Here is a 24,363-nt window from a genome sequence, read left to right on the forward strand (position 1 = left end):
ATAGGCAACAGAGTCAACTTCTGCATCAGACCATGATCTCACAGGGTAAATGTACCAAGAAATTCATCATGAACATTAAAGAAACAAAAAAAGAATAACATTGCCACTTGTCTCTTCCTTTCTGCATGGAACAGTTGCTCAGCTTTTTATTATAGCTACCTAAAAAATTGCTAACTGCCTCAAAATTGACATAGATTCTGTGACGAGTATTTCGAAGCAAAATTTAAAAAACAAAAGAAAAAAAATCAGGTGTGGCTTGATCTAATTCCTCTTGATGGAGCTAGTCTGCAGCAGTAGTTAAGAATTGCAAAAAAAAATTATATATATCTTATTTTCTTTGCTCAAGTATCTAGCCTGGAATTCCCTTGCAAGCTACTACTAATTTTTCTTGCTATCTTTATTTACAGGTGGCTGTATCACTCACGACTTTATTGTAGAGATCCTCCATTGCACAAATCGACACTCAGTCCAGGAGGAATGCCTTCTAAGTGTTTGCGGGTCTGATGAATTCTTACAAAAGTAAGTATCTCATTAGGACATGGTATTGAGTATGTATTGTGTAATACGAGCTGGGCTTTTGATGCACTCTGCTTATGTGCCATGTAAAGAGAACCATAGGGAGGGTAAGAACATTATGTTCCAAACACTTAATGTATAGTTTCTGAAACTCACAGAACACATGGTAATTATGTTCTACAGAGATGATGGTGCGCCCTGGTGCAAGGAGTCAGATTCTGGCCCCTTTATGTAAACTTTGTGCAACCTTAATTTCTTTCACTCCAATGCCCTTCTGGTCTTTCTTATCTGTAATACAAGGATGCTGCTCCTCCCAGTATCTCACAGGAGTGTTATAAGCTTGAGGAGGTATGCATGTCCTCAAAGTGGGAAGTCACCAAAAAGAGGAGATAGTATTATACAGCTGCATAATAGGTGATTTTACTTCATATCCTGTTGTACCAGTAGCAAAGCAAATGAAGTCAGCACTTTGATGCTGACTGCAAGTTGAAGAAAAACACATTGTATGTACAAACCAGTATTTCTGAATGTATGTAGTTTACAAGTAAGGAAGTAAATGCTCTGATTCACATTCATTCAAGTAAACTCTTGTGGTGGCTGAAGGCACTACTGGCCTCAGCTAGTTGTTTCTTAACCTCTGGCAGCTTAAATTCATCTGTCAGCAAAAGTGAGCAGATTTTGTGTTGAAGCAGCTAAAGTGCAGGCTGTTGTCAGCTGTACTGTAGGGACTGTGACTTTTGGCAGAATGGGAGAAGTTGGCAGTTCTCTGTGGTAACATGTTAAGCTGGCATTGCAGGAATCATGGCTCATCAGTTGACATAAAGAACATTAAATAAAATAGAATATGTCTATAATCAAAAGGGAAATATTTTGAAGCGGTCCTGTTTGCCGTATAGCATAAAGATTAGCAGAACTAGCCTGGAGCAAGTCAACTTGATTAATGAAAGTAATGTAGTTGTGAGAGCAGGTTTCACACTGTGTAATTAGCTTTGTTCTATATCCAACTTGGACACTTTGCTCTTACACAGGTCAAATGTTCAGATGTTTATGATGAATTATGCTTTGCAACTAAAGATGGAGACTACAACATTTCTAAGCCCACTCTTGTCCAAACCTCCATAAAGCAGAAGCTAGTACAGCAGTGCACTGTGCAAAGCATTGCAACACCAGAACCACTGAGCATAGGTCACACATAGATCTGTTAATTACATAAAAAGCCAGAGGTTTGGGGGTTTTTATTATTATTATTTTCAAGACTCCCTTCTCATTGCAAACTAATTGCTAACGCAAATGGAAATAATGAGTCACTGTACTGAGGGTGAGCTCAGTGCATTTCAGTACAGTGTACAGTATGTTCTAAACAGTTTTATTTTCACTGGTGGGAAGAATGCATCAATAGCAGACTGTTTAAATTCCTGCACTTGCAGCATCTCTGCACGTCTCATTAGCAGTGAAACAAGGTCAATAATGTTGTCAGCTTTTTTGCTTTGCTCCTTCACTCTTATGCAGAAAGCACTGAGCTGCACTTCTGGCCTCAGCAGCTTGCAATTCTGCACTATGTCGTACTTTCAGCTCCCCTTCTTCTGCCTCCTCATCAGAGTCCTGTATCTGAAATTTGGAACCCCAGACCATTATTATCCCTTGGGTAGCTTAACATGGCCTGCGGAGTTGCCTCAGGGTGAAATTTTTCTTATGTTTGGGCAATCTTTTAGCACAAATTGCTTTCCTCACGATGTTGCTAACAGAGTGATTTGATGTACTTGTACAGAGTTCTTCCTCAGAAGAGTACTTGGAAATTGTTCAGCGATGAATTCCCGTAGAAGTTCCCCAAATTATGAGGCAGCAAAGGGAATAAATTCTTTGCTGCTCCTGCTTTACTGTAACCCAGAAAAAAACTAAAGTAAAGCCAAAAATGTGACATGATAAATTCTTATCAGAGTGGTTTAATGAACCAGATAACATTGTGAAGATCTGTTAAAGCTTTAATTTGCTATTATATTGGACTGTATTAATAAGCACTTCACCCTGCCTTCTGCAGAAGCACCTGAAAGACTTGATGATTTCAAGAATCCGTTTAGCTTTGAAAGAGATAGGGAAAAAATACTTCTGTGTTAAGTGCACAAGCTTTCGTCATCCATTATTCCCTTCCTGTGGAGATCTCCTTGAGTTCACATCCTATATGACTCACCAGTGTCAGATTTCAAATATCCAAATTTTACAAAACTCAGAAGGCTGTGTATAAGCTGTAGGTCAGTCCTTAATAGAGCCATCTGTGAAGTTCTGATTTGGAATCTCATTTGGTTTCTGGTCTTTTAACTTCATTTTGTTTACTGATGAGAAATCCTGGCCTTGCCTCAACCTACAGGCTTTCTTTTTCTTCCTGCACTTCCTTTTCCCTCAAGTTTTTCTTACAGGGCCTGTAGAAGCTATCAGGATTTGTTGCCACTTTGTCCTTGCCCCTTCTGTCATTGTAAGGTGTATGTTAGTTACTTCCCCACTTGATTTGCTGCAGTTCCTTTCTTAGATGTTCAGTCTAAGTGGATCTGGAAGCAGAAAGAGACACTCCTTGAAAGAGTCTCTATTTGTGTCATCAATTTTTGCCACTATTAATGGAAGTTTCTGATTTTCATATGTATCTACAGACCCTCCTTCTCCCTCCTTGTCCAGGTTTCCCAGCTGTGGGTGTGCTCTCCACTCCTTTACACTTGTCCTGTTCATAATAACCTTTTATTTCTTAGAGGGCCACCTGCTGTTTCTAAAAATTCTTCACTTTATCATCCCATTATCCAAACCTTTTACATCTACCTTTAAATCTTGCTGTCACAGTTTCCTGTCCTTCCTTAGACTTAGAATGGATGGCCTAAAAATGATTTTATGATACCCTTCATGAAAGATGTTTTATACAAATAAATTAAATTGGGGCTAAGCAACTTGTGTCAAATAACTTCTTGCTTTCAATGCCAGCAGCAAGCCAAAACAAACCTTTCTCATGTGAAAGAAAAAATCAATCCTCCATTTAGACATTTTGCCTTTAGAACTACAGGCCACAAACTCAGGGCATCCTGAAATGCCTAATAAAACAAATCACAAGTATATATAAGAATATGGGGTGCTTTTTTTTGTTATTTTTTATTATTGATCTGCCTGCTAGCAATAAGTTGTGGTAATGTAGACTCAGCAAAGGAATGTAGTCCAAGGATATAAAGCTTTATTTCAAAACATGCCTTGTTTTCCTTTTTTTTATATTTTTTTTAAGGCTTAGTTGGTTTTTTTTTAAAGGATCTTTTCTTATGTAATTTTAATTCTATCCACAATCTACCATAGTATAATTTGCAGTTACCTTACTGCTTTGCAGTTCAGCTAACACAGTGAGCCAGTGTATGGAATAGTCTAAATGCTTATCATTTCTGCTCACATGCTTGCCTGTGACCTTACTGATGACATTTTTTTGCTTTACTAATTCTATTCTCTGAGAATTGAGACCTACAGAAGAATTCGTTTTCACTCAAAGTGAAGTTTAAGCTATTAATTACACACTGGGCAGAGTTATATTCATGCAGATTGGGATCATAAGAAGCAAGCACCTTTTGGATGAATATGTTCTTTGTAAAAAATAAACTTAATTTTCTCTTGTCACTGTAGATTAAGCTTCTCATTCAGAGATGCTGCTTAGCTGAGTCCTTTTGCAGAAAAAAACCAAAACCCAAGTCTGATTGAACTGTGTTAGGATTTGGAGCTTATAGCACATCAGAGAACCTTGCTGTGGGGAAGCAAAGTGGTATAGTGGTGAGGCTGTCTCAAGAGACTGAGGGATTTTTCCCTTTCTCTGCTTCTGATATATTGTGGGACCACTTTACTTTGACAAGTTCATTACCATGTTTCTTAAAAACAAAAACTGCCTTTTGCTTAATGTCTTTTGGCATGGCATTCTTATGAAAGCTTTATTCTTCACGTAGTATTCTAGATAAAAATAGGTGGGAAATTGTTAATAATGTTGTAGCATTTTTATTTCTGTCTCCTTTACAGAGCTCAGAGCACTGTAAACCAGTTACTAATAATCATCCTGTCCTCCAAAGGGGGCTTTATTACTTTTATCTTAATAATAAAGGTAGCAGCAGATCAGCTTAGTGTGTTACAGTCTAGGAGTGGCTAAAAGGTAGTCTGTCAGTCTATGGCAAAGCTACACCTCTGTTTCTTGTACTTCACTTTTCATCTAGACCATGTTTCCACATTATTTTATTGAGGCATTAATCCATCTGTCCAGTCTCTTGTGTCACAATACCTGTCAAAACTTTTCTCTTTGTATTTGTGACATGAAGTCAACTGTATGGCCAGTACTTCTGACTGCAATGTTTCAGGGCAGCATCGCTATGTCAATAAAGGATTTGGTGATGTATAGTATCTGCCTGACACAGCAGAGCTAACATAAACCACTAGTGTAAATGTAGTTATAACAACAAAATTCCACTTCTGTTGGTGTAGCTTGTTTTGCCTGGAAGCACGATGACATGGAACAATTATACTTGCAAAAGATAGTTTTTTTACCTCTGTGGCAGAAACTTGTAACTATAGAAGAAGGTATAGCTATACCAATTTACACTAACAGAAGGCTCATTTATATTGGTATAGCTACACCAATTTCTGTCATTGGCTTGGTAGAATGTTGGCATTGCAATAGGAACCTGTATACTGAAGAAATCGGGAAAATGTGACTCGGTGCTCACAGATGTGTTTCTTTGTAATTTTCTTGTTACTATGCCTGTCCGAAGGTTGAAGGTAATGCAGAATAGTAAAAAACAGGAGTAACTGTGGGGTAAAAGGTAAAAAACAGTGTGAGGCAGTTCTAAAGGATGAAAGGAACACGGGAGAGTTCATCATTAGAGTCACGAGACAGATGTGATTAGGTAAAATGAGGAGAGGAAGAAATTTCAAGATAACCATGGGCAGACGTAACACAGGCAGGAGCTGAGGAGCAACACGAGATAATCTATGCATTGATACAGTCCCAGGAACTGGGAATAGGTCACTTAGTCTTTTGCTTGTAAAGGATTTTGAGAAAGGTTGAGGCATAGCAGCAATGTGCCTTCCACCAGTACAGGTATTTTACTGTGCTGCTGTTAACTTCTCTCAGTCTTTCATCTGTACTTCATGCTTTTAAAGTCAAGGAATTCTGCAAATGTATGGAAGAACTTAGAACCTTGTTTTATGTGTTGCTGTTTCTGATGGAAATGGGTTTGTCTTTTGTGACTTTTAATGTATTTGTTTAAAAAAATTCAAAATTCCCGTATCCACACCTACACCTTTTGTGACCACTGTGGTCAGTATGTATTTTACTTAACTACAGTGTAGTATAGGTGCAGAACATTTACAAGATATATGAATTCCCTGTAATTGTGCTGCATGGCAATTATGTACAGCATGTTTATATAAGTTTAACCATTCTTTTGTGCTGGACAGCTCTGCTGCCATGCGAGACAGGAGTCTCTCCCCCAGCTCACACTTTCCATGATTTATTCATAGGGTAAGCAGATTTTTTGGAACTAAATCTAGCCAGTTTTATTCAGACATTCCATCAAATGCTCTTTTAGGTAGAAAGAAACACCGTTTACATCTGAATTCTGAGTTTTCCACGGCACTTTACAAACCAGAAAAGAGTCATCTTTCCTTCATGGCCCAGGGACTTCTGAAACAACTTGCTGTGCTGTAAATCTGTATAAATATAGAATATCCATTTGTGTGGCTGGAGGCTTGGAAAAAGCAAAATGAATCTAATTGAACATGCACTAGAGGTGTAACTGATATGCATATTGACTTGTTTTGGTGATGAGTTTGCCTTTGCAAAAATTAGTGCAAATTTTCCTACCCATTAATCCCAAAGGATGTTTTAAATGTAAAAAAGATGTTTGCCTTAACTCTGAAATAGTTTTTTGCATTATTTGACCTTATTAAAACAAAAAGTGGAAGGGAAACTGAAATTATTTTTGTTCCAAGTAATTTTAAGAGTGATAAACTAAGGCTGTGTTGTAACTTAGAAGAGATTGCCAAGAGTGATAAGTGGACTAGAAGCTACTCTGAAGAGGCAAATAAGAACAAGGAATTCCCCTGTCATGGGGTGCTAGGGCATCCTTGACCAGCAGAATAGTGTGTAGGAACCACTTCAGTTTAGTGATTAGAGCTCTGCATCTGAGTTTAGCTGGTGTGTGATTTGAGAAGGAAGATTAACTCACAGCTTCTTTTACCATCTCTGTGTGAGCTGCACAGGGAACAGAGAACTTTGATTTTTTTGAGAATCAAGGACCACCTGTCCTCATGTATGTGATTTTCAAATTTATAGTTAATATTTGATTTTTCAAGTTAAGTATCAAGCACTACAAGCCATTCTGCAGTGGTGCATTCATAACCAAGATACTTTGTATAAATTGTGCTAATCTGGGTTTGAAGAATATGCATGAATAATTTCAAGGCTTGGGAGCACATGCAGCTTTTTTAGCGTATTCTTTGTCTGTGTCATTGTTCTGCAATAGAACTTAATGGTCAAAGATACAACTAAGCAATTATTCTTAAATTGTTTCACCAGAAAATATGCCAGAAACAAATGTCATCAGTTTTCATAGAAGTAGGTGCCAAATACAGGCTTTATATCATTCAATCCACCTTGCACTTAGAATTCAGTCCACTGGTGCTTTTAGGGGGGGAGGGGGGAGGAAAGGAAGTTGCAAGCAGAGGTAACCATTTGGTTTTGGTTTGTTTTTTTCCCCCTCAAACTGCAGTAATCATACTTTGGGCAGCCATGAAAGTCTTCGCAAGGCAACCACCTGCATTCTGCTTCGACTACATGACACTAGTATTTTGAAGCAAAGCTTGGCTCGAACGGTATGTTGTCTTTTTTCCCCTCCTCCTCCTTTCAGCATCTCTGAAGGAATAATGTTCCACCAATCCTTTTATGTAACAACCTGCAGTAATAATCAAAGAGAAATTATTTGCTTTTCTGATAATACATATATTATTTCTGAACTGCATTTGAAACCTACTGAGAAACATCTCTGCTTTGCTCTCACACTTATATCTAGTGAGTTACTGTAGAAAACACTCAACTGAAAAAGACCAAAGGTTACCATTTTAGAAAAAAATCAGTTTTGTCAGAATTTAGTGCTGTTTATTTCAGGTGAGCAATATTTCTTCATTCTTATTTTTGTTGGCCTTTCTATGTTTTGAAATACAACAAGTGCAAAACCACTCCAAGTGCTATGTAAAATTAATTAGATCTGGACTCTTGTCACTATCACTGAAAAACAGGGTATGTTGATAAAAGGCAGAATCACAGTTAGTGTGTTTGTGCATGTGTGATGCCTAATTTTGTGTTTGTATGTTCTTTTTGCAGACATGCAGAAATGTTATCTGTAAGGACACGTAGTCCTTACAGAAAAAAATGTTTTTTCATCGCCTTAAATCCAGGGAGATTCCTATTCAGATTATTTGAGTTTAAGCGTTCTTGCAGTGGATTACTGAGCTTTAATGACACTGACCTGTGCTATTAACTGTGAGCTTTATTCCCAGTGAACCACCTTGAATTACTTCCAACCCAGAGTTTGCAGTACAGCAGAGGCTTTGTTCTGGGCAGTTTCACTTGGCAGTGTGTTGATTCTGTTCACAGATAGTACCAATTACCTGCTTTGCATACATCTGCTATCAGCTTGAATCTGTCAATATATGGGTCAGATGGCAGATTTCTAATAAAAAAAGGTAGGAACTTTCTTTTCATATCTGTTATATTTCATCATGTGAAACATCATTTAATACATTACCTAGAGCATTAAAAAAGGACTATAATACAGCGGCCAAATATCTATATCTATATCTATATCTATATCTATATCTATATCTATATCTATATCTATATCTATATCTATATCTATATCTATATCTATATCTATATCTATATCTATATCTATATCTATATCTATATCTGTATCTGTATCTGTATCTGTATCTGTATCTGTATCTATATATCTATATCTATATCTATATATTTAATATTTCAACCACTGTATAAATAAAAGAAGAATAATTTAGTGCTGATATGTACAATCCTAACTTAAATTATTGGCATTATGCAGTATCAATATTATTCACTTAATTATTTAATTTTTTTAAACCACTGATTCTTTTTGGTATAACATCATCCAAAAGGAAGTAAATCAGAAAACATGAAAGTTTTCCTCAATAGGTCACTTCTTCAAAAACTATATAGACCAAAGAATTGCCAACTATTTGCTCTCAGTCTAGAAAAAATAAGTTGATGTTTGAATATACCTTCAGAAGGGGATAAGCAAGTGTCTGTCTCATGAGTCCTTACTTACCTCATCCCCATATCACAGCAGCAAAGGAACATGTCCAGTGACCATTGAAATGAGCTTTGTCTTGGGAAAGTATCTGTGGTACCTTGTTGTCATTTAACTGCAAGTTGTTCAGATCGAGGCAGGAATCACCATTCCTGTTTTCCATTGTCAGTATTAAGAAGAGATCTGAAGGTCATCATAGTCCTTTCTGGTGTTAGATCTGTGACAAGAGATCCTGTGTGAGGAGATGTAAGACCTCATTTTTCCCTATAGTGCTTCCAAAGAAAGGTTTAAGAAGAGTGGATTATTGGTGATTAGATATAATTATGGACACACGTAAGTACGTGTAATGGTGGAAATGCTGTTTAGTCTTTTTATGTCAGTATCTCTATCTTTTAAATGAAATAATATATTATTGACCCTCCTGCTGGGCATTTCCAGCTTTTCTGGCCTGAGAAATCAGTGACATCAGTAAGTTTGATACAAATGCTTTTTGCTACATATATGCATATAGCATGAAGTATTTTTTACACGCACATACTGAAAAAAAAGGAGCCTCAGACAATGTCTTGACAATCTCCTCTTCAAAACTCCAAGTCAATGATTAATTCTCTACATATTACTCTGTCTCCAAACAGAAAAACTAAAATGTAGAGCAAATGACCTATTTGTTGTATATAAATCTGCTGTTACTATAGATCATCAAAATTACCTGCTTTGGAACATAATGATATGTTCAAGAGCCTCTTCTGAGGCTTTAAAGCTTTTTTGTGTGCTAAGGAAGCAAAACTCTGTATCAATGCCATCTGGAGGCTGACTTCATGATTCTTGCTCACTTTACATAACACTGTCAAAATTGTGAAGCATAGTTAAAAATATCTGTCTGTATATGAAATTACTATTATTTTACTGTTATGCTTAATAACCAGTATAAATGAATACTTACGAGTAATGTGCAACTACTCTACTTTTTTTTTTTTTTAATCAGACAGTTTATGAGATTTGACCAATAACTAAATGTTCGCAATTCTTTTGTGAATTCAGCTGAATTATTTTATTAATTTTTAAGATTAATACTTGCTTCCTTTCCTTATGTGGGAAGCTGGAATTCTGTTATGAAGTGTTCAGAAAGAGAAAATTGTCCTGAAATGAGGAGTTAAGGGCAAGAAATTTGGCCTGAGGCTTTACACTGAGTCACAGGTCATTCAGCCAGTGGGTGACTTTCTAATTTGTTTTTGGGTTTTTTTGAGACATGAGATCTATTAGCCTTAACACTTTTAAGGCTTTTAAGACACAAATTTTCAAGATGCTAGGTTCCTACCAAACTGCCAGGTAAGGCTTATACAGGGAACGTAAGGTTATCTTTATAATACAGCAGCATACTGAAGCTTGATTTTCCAGTCTAGCCAGACAAAGATTTTCTGTTGACAGGAATGGGAATCCTGCACCTTTCAGATTTTTCTCCACATTGGAATCTTGAGAATGACAATGAATGTGGAGAAAATCCAATAGTCCTCCTGTGAAGTGGTGGCTCAGTGTAGGTGGATTACAGTTATCCTGAATAATGACTGCTAGATTTGTTTTGACTACAGAACTGTTCTGTTCTGTACTTTAACCTAGGTGGTCTCTAAGAGGCAATTCCTAAGCACAAATTCCACAAGTTGTAGTTGGTAGAAGTGTTAAATTCCTAGTCTCTAGGTGATGTTTAGAAAGAAATGCACAATGGAACAGTGTAGAAGCAGAAACTTCTATACAAATCACATTTCCAGAGAGTGCTCTGCCTATCCAAGAGATCCATTTTTTCAGAGTTTCCCCACGTACTGATTATCTGGGGAAAGCATGAATCTTTGCAGTGGACAGGCACCAAAGAATGCTTACGGGTTTCTAACAAGAGCCTCACTTGCTTCCAGAAAGGGATTTTTGGACTAAAGCAACCAGCAAGTGATATTTCCTGAACCTTAAAAATATATATATTATTTTCGTATATACCAGTCTTAATTATTTTTACCAGACTTAATGAATTGTTAACATTCCAAACATAATCACAGATGAGAAAAGTCAGTGGTCCATCATGACAAGATGGGGTTTTCCATTATTTAAATGTTTGTGACTCTTTAGAGAGGGATTGTGTAGCACCTCAGATAGAAGGGAGCCTTTTCTTGTATTTAAGTATCCCATAAAATTGTGCTACTGTAAAATGTTTCATGTTCTATTAATATTCTCAGTCTGCTTCAACTCTATTGCAGTTTGACAAGTCTAAATGAGGTTTAATGTATTGCAGTGCACTGTGGGGGCCAGGAGCAGAGACTGAGCATCTCTTGATGTTTCACGTTTTGAAAATGGTTGTAATTACCAGGTAGAATGATTACAAACAAACAAAAATAGTCTTTCAGACAAGTAACTTAGCAAGCCTGGAAGACAAATTAGCAGTGTTCAAGCCATTAGAAAACATTTATTGTCTCAAAGAATTTGTGTAACTGTAATTCATAACTTACAACAGGTTTTACCATCTTCAAGTGAATTATTGATCGCTCTTTTACGGTAACTGACATGGCTCTGAAAGCTTCAGGCCATGAAGTTATTTCAGCTTACTAATAATAGCAAAGAACATGAGCAGCTCTTGAGCTGGCATAAGTCATAGACCCAGAGTTTTCCTCCAGCTCCAGGGCATGCTTGTGACAGAGCACTTGTATCAGAAAGGAGAGGTCCTGCTCACAGGCAGAGCACCAGCCAGTCTGTCAGGAAAAGACAAAACCTAACAGAGGAGACACAGGCCATGGTGCATTGAAAGCTGCAGTGTTTCCTTTCACTTTCTGGGAGTCTTTTGAAACCAAACCTGCTCCAGCCACACTAAATTCAAGGAGCTGAGGCAGTCTGCACTGAGCTCACAGTCAGACTTGTTGGCTCCGGTTGTAAAATGTATTTGAAAGTCACAGACTTAGTAGCAGTTTTTGGAAAATAAATTCCCCATCATCAGAATTCCTATAAAAAGATGTGAAAATAGTGTGCTGCTTTTTTTTTTTTTTTTTTTTTTTTTTTGGTAAAGGCACAAATTTTGAGACCCTTAAGATTCTTCAGCTATCTCAGAGAGTTATGCACATATGTAGCCAGGGTTTATTTTTGTGAGTTAATCTGTGTGGACTCTCAAATTATGAACTTTGGAATATGTTATTTTATAGAAAACTCCACTAAGGTTATAGTTTAACAAGTATCACAGAAACATATGAATATCTTGTCAGCCCTTCTATATAATAATCGCCCACATATATTCAGGTGCTAAATAATTCATACACCCGCCTGTTGCCCGAGTCCATCAGATCCCCTTAAGCTTCTGGGTTCCTATCAATCACACATATCAAATGTCTCTCTAAGCTTCAGGGCTTCCTCCTTCAGTCTGTATCACATTGTTTCCAAGTTCATCTCTCCCTGTCCTCTAGTACTGTCAGTGTATGAGCAGAAGGAGGCAGTTTGTCATTTATCAATCTTGTTCTGTAGCTCAAGCCTTGTCCCTATGATTGCTCAGTTCAGATGTGCTCTGCTATTTGTAAGGTCTCCAGAGGTGGCAGCATGACCACTAAGCATACAGCGACATTACAAAACGGCAGGGTGGATTTTGCAGAACATTTACACTACTCATCTGTAGGGTAATGTGACTTAAAAAAAAAAAAAAAAAAAAAAAAAAAAAAAAGTATGATTTGCTGAGAGTCAAGATGGATGTGAATGACTATTGCTCTGTCTAGAGGTAGCAAATTCAAATCATGATGTTATAGTAAGCAGCTATGGAGTGCTGGCTGCTATTTCATTCCTGAAATGCTTGTTTCCGATTATGGTAGCAGTACAAAATATTCTCAAAGCTTCAGATGTTTTACCAGTCCTCTAGCATACATTGGAGCAGCTTGATAACTGTCAGAGGTCCAAGGTGCTCCAAGCCTCAGGAGTATGGTATGGACAGAAGACGAGTTGTGAGCAAAACTAGCAGTTACTAGGTCATAGCCATATGTAGCCCCGTTAGTACTGCACTCGGGAAACTGGCATCTATAAGCTATTTTTGTAGGAGCAGTTCAGTGGGGTTGAGAGGCAGATTCTGAAATCAGCTGAGGAAAGACCATCTATTCTCAAAGGCATCTCCTAGCCCCCCAAATACTTACCCTATTTTCTCCATTACAATAACATTTGACACTCTCATGTCAATACACTGAGATAAGGAACAGAGGCGTTTGTATAAGATTAAATGCCCAGACCAAGTGGAGCATAGTGCTTAGGTCTAAGACGCATATATTCGGGGCTTAATGCATGAGAGTGTTTTTCTTACTTTTCCCCCTTCTATTTCATTTGTCTAATTCATCTTTCATTTATTGCCACAATGTGATAAAAGAGATAGTAGCACTCCAGGTGGGAATTCTTTACAGAACATCTGTAATGTATTTAGCTCAGCAAGTTCCTGCTCCTTAAACGGTGCTATTGCTAAATCCCTATATAGCAATCTAAAGCAAAATTAGTGTGAATTAATTCACATGTCAGTTAACATATTTTAATTGAATCCAACCATAGCAGAAACACAAGTTTTTAGGAATGTTAGATTTAAACCAGTATTATACTTCAATGCACTAGAAAAAATGCTAATGTGCTCACCTTATTCTGAACAAGCTTCCAATATTTGAATTCACTAGCATTCAAAATATTAGGAGAAGGCTTTTTTAAGCAAGCAAGAAGACAACGGTACTTTTTTCCTTTAGAAAATGGAAATTTTCTTTCAAATTTTGTTTAAGAGGGGGGAAAAATCATGAATCATATTTAATCACTGTTGGGTTACGCTGTTCTCATTTTTCTTGAAATCTTTTTTTATTGTGTGAATGTTATAACAGTAAAAGATTAACAGATGGAATTTTTTTCTTTACTGAAATGTTTTGCTTAAGGTTAAACCATTTTGTCTTCCCTTCACAAAGAATTTGGAAGTTTCATTAGTTTAGTCCAGCTTAAAATGGAGTCATCTTTCAGATTCTTCTGGATCCTCGGCCAAATATAATTTCTCTCCTCTGCTTCACATTTCAGCAATCAAATATTTTAGATCAGTACACATGTAAATAAATAGTCTGTAACTTGGTTGCCTAAGCTGTGCCCATCCCAGCCATCATTTGCATTTCTGGAGATACTAAGAAAAATGTCTGGCTCCTGTTCTAGCCACTAGGGAAACAGAAGCTCATCACCACTAGATGCCTATGTGCTGTGCTGCTCTCCTGCTTCTGTTTTCTTATTTAATTCTTTTCTCTCTCATCCCTCCACCCCTCCTAGTGTTATACCTCTTCATAATGTCATTCCCTTTGTAATCCTTGAACAATAAATTTGAGGTCCTGCTTGTCACAAGACCCTCAGTAATTTTCCCATCGAGTTATAGGGATATGGGTTCAAACATGAGTCAGAAAAAGGGCAGAATTTTCAGGACGCGGTGGTGCCACATGCTAACAGTACATGCCTAGCAAATCCATGGGGCTGGAGAAAGGACTATATCTGAATGGGGACAGGTTTGGTCAGCAGAATGTGTCAAATAAGGCAAAATGACAGAATTATTTAGGTTGGAAGGGACCTCACAGGATTTCTTGTATTTAATTTCTGCCCTTTATCTCTTGTCCTGTCAATAAGGGCTACTGAAGAGTCTGACTCACTTGTCTTCATTATTTCCCATCAGATATTTGTACGCATTTTTAAGATTTCCCCTGAGCTTTCCCTTCTCCAGACTAAGCAGTCCCAGGTCAGCCTCTCCTCATACAAAAAATGCTTTAGGGCTTTGACCAATTCCGTGGCTCTTCACTAAAACAAGTCCCTGCAGAGGGGTTGCAAAGGATGCTACAAATGTACTCCATTCTGTTCTCTTAGAAAAGGAAACGGCACTTTGGTTGTGGATGCAAACTGATTTCTGCTGCATCAGAAGTGTATAAAAGGGTACCTTCTGCTGCCTGTAACAAGAAGGCAGAGCCAGGGTTTACTGAGGCCTGGCTATAGTCTTAATCTATATTAGCTAGAAGGAACTACCATGACAATCTGGTTTGGCCTTCTATACAGTATGACCCAGCGTAACACAAGAGAGATTCACCAAACTAAATTTCAGATTGAAACATCCTGAACACTCTGAGAGTTTCTAAATCAACATGCCAACTTTGGAAAATACCAAGCAAATCTCTCCAACATATATTCTTCATATCAGAACACTATATCTCACTCTATGCCCTCTCTTCAACAGCAGGAAGATGACCAAAGACAGTTCAGTGTGAACCAGCTGTTTGAAGACACTTGTGGCTGGAGACTGACTCGGTAAGAATACTGGTATTTAACAGTATTTCTCTTTGCAGTTATTCATCTTTGTAGTGAGCCTCCTGGCCTCAAAGGACAATCCCAAGACCTACTGGGGAGGACAGGAATGATACCAAAGAGAAAGAAATTTGGTCTGATGTTTTAGACTTTTCAGACCTTCTTGTGATTGCTTAGCAAAAATCTATAATCATTTACAGATCTGTGTAATTTTCCCCCATTCTCTCCCTTCCATGTCATTAAAGATTTCATTAGAACTTTCATGTTTTCCAAAGATTCCCAGGATTGAAGGAGTCATAATTTTTATGTGTGCGTTGCTCTTGGAGAATTTTCAAAAGTAAATGCTGTAAAAGTAACAGATTTGCTCTTCATTATGCCTGTGATTTCACAGTTGAGTGATGTTTTGTTTTAGCGTGGTGTGGTTTGGTTTGGTTTTTAATGCAGGCTAGGTATGGCACGCTTTTAACTTCGCACTCAAAGTGCACCTGACTCTAAAGCTAACCTACCGTGGACAAGCACTAAATGAGATAGATTCTTCATTCAACTTTCATTATGTTCCATTTCATGCAGTTAGATAAAGAAGCTGTTAACACTTTTTGTAATGTTTTTCATCAATGTGTTATACAGGACTTTGCCAAGAATGGTAAATGCCACACCTGTCATTTAGCAGATGGAGGAAAATAGAGAGTGACTTGAACAAGGTGGATATCTGGTGCTTACTGAGGACCCATCTGGTTTCCTAGGAGCATGGCCCAAATTTCCATTCTGGTCCTTGGTATAAATAGATCAAACCAACCATACAGTCTATAAAGACACTACTTACTGATTGTTTTATTTCTTGTGGTGTAAAGTGTGTGGCCTTTTCCATTGCAAAGAGCGTCTTCAGAGGGGATATGTGATAAAAGATGTTGAGGTGCAAATCAACCATGATCTGCAAAATTTCCTCTGCTACTGTAGGACAATAAATACTTTCTTTCTTCAACCACAAATTCAGTAAATATTGAAAAATTAAAAGCTTGAACTGTGTTTGATCACTATTTCCTGCTGGTCTTATGGATTGTTGATGGGTAAGAGAAAACATTTTCCAGTAGCGATGACCTAGAAAGATCTGTGGTCAGGCCTTGTGCTCTCAAATGCATTTCTAACTTATCTGAGAAAGACGGGTAATAGCTAAGTGACAAAAGTTTGCTGTCCATAATGTGCACAGGAACTGCCTGTGATGATTTGCAGAAGGATTTTACAATGCTGAGCTGAGTGTGTGATAAAGTGGCAGATGAAATTTTGAGAAGATAAATGTAGATGGGAGGAGATGGTCTTAAATTCACATGTGAAATCATAGGCTTCAAGCTGACTTTTACCGCCATGAGTGAGTTCTTGGGGTTATAATAAATAGCTCTGAATGTCATCTTGGTGCACAGCAGCTGCAAAAAAGATAAAACAAATGTTGGGAATTATTATGGAAGAAATGAAAAACCAAACCACAGTATTATGCTACAGTATCAGTGTAGAGTGTTCATTTATCTTGAATACGGCCGACACTTCTGCTTCTCCCATTTCAAATATGATGTAATAGAACTTGAAAAAGTGAACAGAAGGGGCAGCAAGGATGCTCAGAGGAGTGAAATGCCTTCCATATGAGAAACGAATAGGTAACAATATTCTTCATCCTGATGAAGAGATAATAGAAGATAGGTATTTTATAGATGACAAGTCTATCAAATTGAGGAGCACAGAGAATGTCTGCAGAAAAGGATCGTTTACTGTATCTTCCAGTGCAGGATGAAGGGAGCATGAAGTGAAAGTAGCAGTTTCAAGAAAGACAAGAGTAGGTATTTCTTTCTATAAGACCTAATTAAGTAATGTCTGGATACAGTCCAGCTTACCCAGGACTGTGTCCAGATGGTTTCCGAATACCTCCAAGGAAGGAGACTCCACAACCTCTCTGAGAAACTTGTGCCAGTGCTTGGTCACCCGGTGAAAATGTGTTTCAGTTTGTGCCCATTGCCTCTTGTCCTAGTGCCTGCCACCACTGAAGAGAGCCTGGCTCCATTGCCTTTTCACCCTCCCTTCGGGTGTTTATATACATCAAGATCACCTTCCCCACCCCCCCAGCCCCCCCGAGCTTTTTCTTCTCTAGGCTAAGCAGTCCCAGCTCTCAGTCTTTCCCTATAGGGGAGTGGCTCCAGTCCTCTCATCATCTTAGTTATCCTTGGACTCTCTCCAGTACATCCATGTCTCTCTTGCACTGAGAAGCCCAGAACTGGACACAGTACTTACTCCAGGTGTGGCATCACCAATGCCGAGTAAGAGAGGAAGGATCCCCTCCCTCAACCTGGTAGTAATACTCCTCCAAATGCAGCCCAGGATACCTTTAGCCCCTTTTAGCCTTTTTTGATGCAAGGGCACATAGCTGGTTCATGTTCAGCTTCCTGTCCACCAGGACTGCCAGGTCCTTTTCTGCAAGGCTGCTTTCTGGGCAGTCAGCCCCCAGCCTGTATCTGTGCATGGGGTTACTCGTCCCCAGGTGCAGGACTTTGCACTTCCTTTTCCTGAAATTCATGAGGTGCCTGTCAGCCCATTTCTCCAGCCTGCTGAGGTCCCTCAGGACAGTAGTACAACCCTTTGCTGTAGCAGCCGCTCTGTCCAGTTTTGTGTCATCAACAAACTTGCTGTGGGTACAATCTTTCCAACGATCCACATCATTAAGACAAATGTTAAAGTAAACAGTACCGGACCCAGGACTGACCCCTGGGGTATACTGCTAGTTACCAGCCTCCAACTAGAGTTTATGCCACTGATCACCACCCCCTGGGCCCAGCCATTCAGTCAGTTTTCAATTTACCTCACTGTGTGCTCATCCACCCCATGGTTTATTAACTTCTATATGAGGTGGTTATGGGTGACAGTGACAAAAATCTATGATTTCATCATGGAAGGTTATCAGGTTAGTCAAAGACTATTTTTGCTTGGCAAATCATTTCTTAATACTTTCTGTCAACCTTCTTGTAGTTCATTTGCCTGGAAATGGTTCTCAGGATTGGTTGCCCCTTCATCCTCCTAGGGTTCAAGGCTGATCGGCCTCTAGTTCTCTGGGTCCTCCTTCTTGAAGATGTGAGTGGCATTTTCTTTCCTCCAGTCTTCAGGGAGCTCTTCCTGAAGATTGCTTAAAGATTGTCAGGAGTGGCCTCAACAATAATATCAGCCAGCTCTCTCAGCATTCATGGGTGCATCCCATCAGGGCACATGGACAGTGTACGTCCGGTTTAAGTATTCTTTAAGCTGATCCTCGTCAGCTTCCTAGTTCATTTCAGGGACTGCACCCTGGAGGTCTTGTCCATGAAACAGCACCACACTAGACTCCTTGCACATATGCAGTCTTTCAGTGTTGTGCTTAAGGCTTGCTCCAGGGTGTGAATTACATATCTTCTGTATTATGGTATAGAAATACCATCATGGTGGACTGCCTCATTTTATGCTGGGTATTTTGAACTCAACCCTCCCTTTTTAATGAATAAACCCCCTAACTGTCTTAGTAGCACTGTAGTCATAGGAGGCCTGGTGTAGGCTCCCACTTGGTGCTACACAAGGTGCACAGCTGGTTCTGTCTAACTGGCTACTCCAAGTATCGTGACCACAAACCTTTATGCACTCCTTAACTCTGGGATCAAAAAAATCACTCCCTGGAGCAAACTTCTTTAGCAGTGTTCACATATTCTTTTTCCCCCATTAACAGCAACTACTTTGAACTGAAAGCACTGGCTAAGAAGGCACTTAGATCTGAAGCACCACCAAAATTTTATGGTGAGGAATACAGTGAAGAAAAGCTTTTATTCTTGTAAGCAACATCACTCTAGCATCTTTTGGGGGAGTAAGCCCCAAAGTAAGTCAATAATATCATAACTAGTCACAACAACTTTTTTTTTAACAGAACTTACAACAATGTCTTTATGCTAGTTCTGCACTGGGATGTATTCCGCAATTCTGTATCTAGCTACGATTGTAATAGGGCTGTAATAGATGGATGCAGTGGCATGGAGATGCAGTAGAATGGTCTCAGCAAGGCTCTGCAAATCTGACTGCACAGAGGAAGGCCAGCAAATTACTTTCCCCTATTGCTGTGTCCTCACAGCTGTGAGTATTTAGATTAGCTAAATAAAATAATGCTCATGGTTGTCTATATGTACTGTAGTTACATTTCTCATTGTAGCACACAAACTCTTGTGTTCTAGAGACCATATTGACAGAGATGCTCATTCTGCTTAGATTCAGCAGAGAAGGAAAAAGAACTGTTTGAACTGGCTTGAGATGAAGTAAAAAGAATTAACTAGAAACTTACCTTTGTAATAATCAGATTTGCTTTCACAGGCAAATATGAACAAATAAAACCAGCAGACCCCTACATTGCTTCATGCACTGATTTTCATAGCTTGAAAAACAAACGCAACATAAATCAAGAAGTGCACCAGAAGAGCTGCAGTTCGTTGGCCCATAATCTCTGATGCTGCGGTGCCAGTAACTATAACATGATGGCAAGTCTGATCTGTGCAGTTAGGCACAGCTTAGTTTTTATCACAGCATGGTGATAAACAGCATTTTAGAAAGCAAACCTAGCACTGATCCACAGTAGGTGCTGCTGCCAGGAAACTGAAAAATGAATGCTATAAGTGTATGCTACATACTTGCCATATTTCTCCCATATAGGCTGGCTGAGGTCTAAGACTAACTCGCTCTGGTTGTTTGTACTTTCTTCTTTTCTTTCCAAAACTGTTGTTGCATATTGCCTTGCTAAAAGAACCAAAAATTTCCTTAATGTTAAAGAAACACTGAATGTTCATTGATTGGTTAGCATTGTCATATTTATACACAACTATCAAAGACGTGAAAGTGAAGTATGTCTGTGTGGTGACATAGGGGTGTATTAGTTATCTAGCAGGCAAAGATTCAGGATAGTGTTAGTGGAGAAATTTTCATCGTTGTCACAAGTTGCTGGATTTGTTTTCTATTAATTATTTAAAATTATGGCTACTTTATTTAAAAAATTCTCTAGGGTAGAATAAACTGATGAAAAATATGCTTATTTTTTAAACCATATTATAACTGATAAAATTATTCTGAAACCTGCATTTAGGCCAAGCATGCTAATAAACATGCTTACCTGTATGCATCAAGGCAACAAGGCAAACTCCTAAGTCCAGAACTGCTTTTGAGCTGGGTAATGCTATGAAAAAGGTGTTATGCCTGGAGACTTGGTCAAAGCAGAGCGACAAGTTGTATTAGCTATGATTTAACAGGATTACAGGAGGAACTGCCAGACAGCTACTCAACACACAAACTGCCTGGCTAGATAAAGCTAGTGCAGATGGGAAATAAAAAGCTGTAAAGACAAAACCGTCTGCAGGAGGAGGTGAATAGCAGGCATCTATGGGGGAATGCGCTCTGGTATTAGCACAGGGAAGGCAACCTAACATTGCTCTATTCTGTATGATGATTTCAGTGCAATGACTCTTTCCTTCTCTTGCCATACAATATATATAATGACAGTCTAACCACGTGCTAGGAAACCTGTACTTTGGACCATAGTTGCAACTCTAATCTCTGGTTGCTCAATTAGCCCAACTAAGATGCATGAGGACACACACAGTTTCTCTGTAAACAATAGTCCATTTGCTCTGAAGCAATCAAAATACTTCTGTGACTTTCAGCTACCGGACTGCAATGGGGGGGGGGGGGGGGGGGGGGGGGGGGGGGGGAGGAGGAATTCCCTTCTAACCCTTCTGAAGAGAAAGAAGCCTAATAAAAAAGATCAGTGGGAAATATAAGAGGAAAAAAAAAAAAAGAAAAAAGTCAAGGATAAACTGTCAGAGTAAAACAAACAAACACCGAAGAAAGAATGTAAATTGCAATTTCCACTTTTTCATAAAAGCACATGAAAACCCTGCCTCCCTCCAAGGACCATCAAGTCAATAACATGTCCCCTTTTACTAATCAGTAGGCTAGGCAGAGTATGGAAGTGGGAATTAATATTTCCATACCTTTTCCTGAAGATTTGACCCTACAGAGGAGGCTGTCAGAGGAAAAGGAAGGTATATTCCTGTGTGTAACAGCCTTAGCCATGGTCTCGTAGGCACCTTTTTTTTGTTTTGTTCCAGCTGGCAAATAAATGACAGCTAGTATTTCACTGTGCTTGAAACACAGAAGATTACACAAATACTTCTTAAAAGCAAAACTGATTCTGTCTGTCTGTTGGAGATAGCACTTGGAGCCCATGGTTCTAAAATGGTGAGGTTACAGCTGAAGCGTCAGTTCTGGAATTCAGTATAGAGACCTGTATACTCTTGTTCATAATCCTAATTAATTTAATGAAGCTTTGCTAAGGCACAGCAAACTTCCTGTACAAACTTCATGGTAACTTCTGTAGCATGACAAAGGCATGGTACTACAGAGTGGTATATGTCGATCTACAGAAGCAGAACAAATTCATAGCTTGGGTAATACTATGGAAAAGGCAGCTGCTGAAACAGTTTGAGCATGTAAACGTGAGAACGCTAAGCAAATAAAGTTTAATGAATTATGTAGCAAAGTGTCCTTTTTTATAATATACAGTTTTATACCTGTGACTTAGTACGGACTTTTTAAATGTAGAGGTTTTCCAGATGTTTTGCCTGGTGCTCTGCAGCTTTAGTCTGTGATGTTACTGAGAAAGAAGACATTGTAGCATCTACTTACGTCTATCCTTTGTCAAGGTAGTATTTCAGCACTTAACCTTAAAAAGTCAAATAAATTGGGTGTGGAGCTCAATAGACACTGAAATAGCAGATCACTGGAGTTCTTTCACTTGGGAAGCATGTGTCCTCCAGGTATAAGTAGAAGATTTTTACATTTATGGTTTGTGGCAAATGATTACCAAAAAAACAGGGAGATGCAGGCTCAATTGCATGACGTCTACATAATCACTTCTCCTTATTTTATACCAACATAAAATACTGTCAATTAAACTATTCCCAATTTATAGAAGGGGGGGGGGGGGGGAAGCAAAAAAAGGGGCAAACCTGTTCTCTTTATCCTATTATTAATTTGATGTTGTTTTCTTTTTTCCAATTTCCAGATGGAACCTTCTCTCAGTTATTAGGAAATATAGAGGTCAAGTGGAACATCTATTGCAAAATCAGGTATTTGTTCTCAGTTTGTTATTACAGAAAAGCATTAACTTATAAATGAAAGTTATCTAATTATTAATCTGTCTCAAATGCAATTAAGGAAGAGTTTTAATTAAGGCTGTTTAACCTGACTTTGAAAGGATATAAATTTTGTTAATAAAACTTGGTTTGAGGTTGGGAAGAAAGTGCTAAAAATTTAAAATATCAAAGGTGACTGTTTCTAAATGTAAAGAAACCTGTAAATAAAAACAGGATAGTTTGGGTTGGCAGTATAATATTTTGAATTAGTAGAGGTATAATACACTGTATGTATCTGCAGAATTTGTCCCTTAGTTTGCAAACCCACAAGCCAATTATTTGCACATCAAGCAAGTGATAGTTTACAGGATTAGGTTTAGGCACCAAAACTCCTAAGAGTTTTAAGTGTTGTGGGCTGCCAAATGAGTGTTACATGCTTGAAGGAAATATCTCTTAGGAAATCTCTGCTGATTAATGTTTTAAGGACAAATAACTAAAGGACAAACACATATAAGAGTGATAGCTTGGAAGAAACCAAATGACTATTTGATTTGAGTTTCAGGTTGTCATGCTAACTGACTTTCTAGGGTTTGGAACTGGAAAGAGATATTCCAGTGCAACCCTTCCAGTGTTATAACTCATTACACTGAAGGACGATTTTCCTTGAAAAATATATATTACAACATCAAATTCTTATTTTGTTTCAGAAATCTGTCACTTGTATTCAAGTGCAGATTTTAATCTTTCTGGATATTCTTGATCCATGGGTATTTCTGTTTTGAATAGTCAGAAAGCATGCACATATATAGAAGTGTGTATACATATATACATACATATAAATGCACATATACATACAGACATGTACATTAATTCATAAATATATATATCAATACATATGTAAATAAATATATGAGGATAAAAATACTCTACATTTTTGAGTAATTTTTCGACACTTTTGCAGAATGCATACAAATTTAAAAGCTGTTGAACTGTGCCTACCTACAAAGTAGAGTTCTGGTTTTGATTCAATGAATTTTCCTTTGTAAGCAACTTCTCAAATGGGACTATTTAGTGTATAAAATGTGATACAGTCATAACCATTTAGAAAATTGAGGTCCCCAAGCTCAAATGTGCATATATATTTCTTTACTGAAGTAGACCCATCAGTGTAGTTACTCACATTCACTTGAAATTTTAGGGCCTAAAGTAAGAAGATTCCAAATTCAAAGAAAGCCATAATCCCAACATTAATGAGGCATTACAATCCATCCTCTGCAACTGATGCTTTGTAGATATTCCTCAGACCTATAATGAAGAACTCTTAATTTGTTTTTGCTAAAGATTTTTAACTTGAGTAAGCATTTACTATGTGAGCTCATTAACTTTTTATAAAGGGAAGACAGGACGTTTTTCAAATATTCATACTATGCAACAAATATGCCTGTGTTACTCTAAAGCTAAATTTCTCCATAGTTTGTTGTTTTTTGTCTTTTTTTTAACGAGGTCTCATCTACACAGAGACACTCAATATAAGTTCATATAAATTGCTTAAAAGAGCAGGATTGCAAGTTAACGACATAGGTCAGATCACCATGCAGATGTTGCAATTCAGAGGCATCAGAGTATATGGAGCTTTTTCAAATCTGTAATAGTTTAAAACTGGTGTTACTGCTGTGCTTTAGTAAGTGGCTTTAAAAATTATGGAACTGTAATCTAATAATTATAGTCACAAATATATGATAAAGAAAGCAAAAAATGAGAACTCTATTGTTTTCTGATTTGTTAACTTGTTAACATCTGATTAGATTCCTTTAAGAAGGTTTAAATTTTGGGATCTTTAGAACAGCCCCCTATCCAAGTTACACGGGAACAATTACGTTGATTTTCAAAGCCAGCACTCACATCACTGGGTAGGTTGTTAACCTTCTTCTGTTTCACCACAATCCACCCTCAGCACATTCTGAACTTTAAACCACTGGGAGTTACTCACATACACTAAATTAAGTACACATATATCTGCTTAAGTT

At 38.0% G+C, this 24,363-nt stretch overlaps 1 protein-coding gene across 1 annotated transcript in view; it reads left to right on the forward strand.

Annotated features, from left to right (window-relative positions):
- Positions 1–24,363, forward strand: part of PIK3C2G (phosphatidylinositol-4-phosphate 3-kinase catalytic subunit type 2 gamma) — a 208,105-nt gene that overhangs the window by 18,659 nt on the left and 165,083 nt on the right. Inside the window, 4 exon segments of the mRNA XM_055809289.1 lie at positions 408–519; positions 7,287–7,389; positions 15,094–15,164; positions 22,267–22,330. Of these exon segments, the coding sequence (XP_055665264.1) occupies positions 408–519; positions 7,287–7,389; positions 15,094–15,164; positions 22,267–22,330 (350 nt within the window).

The sequence above is a fragment of the Falco peregrinus genome, chromosome 6, assembly GCF_023634155.1.
Source record: "Falco peregrinus isolate bFalPer1 chromosome 6, bFalPer1.pri, whole genome shotgun sequence".
NCBI classification, from domain to species: Eukaryota; Metazoa; Chordata; class Aves; order Falconiformes; family Falconidae; genus Falco; species Falco peregrinus.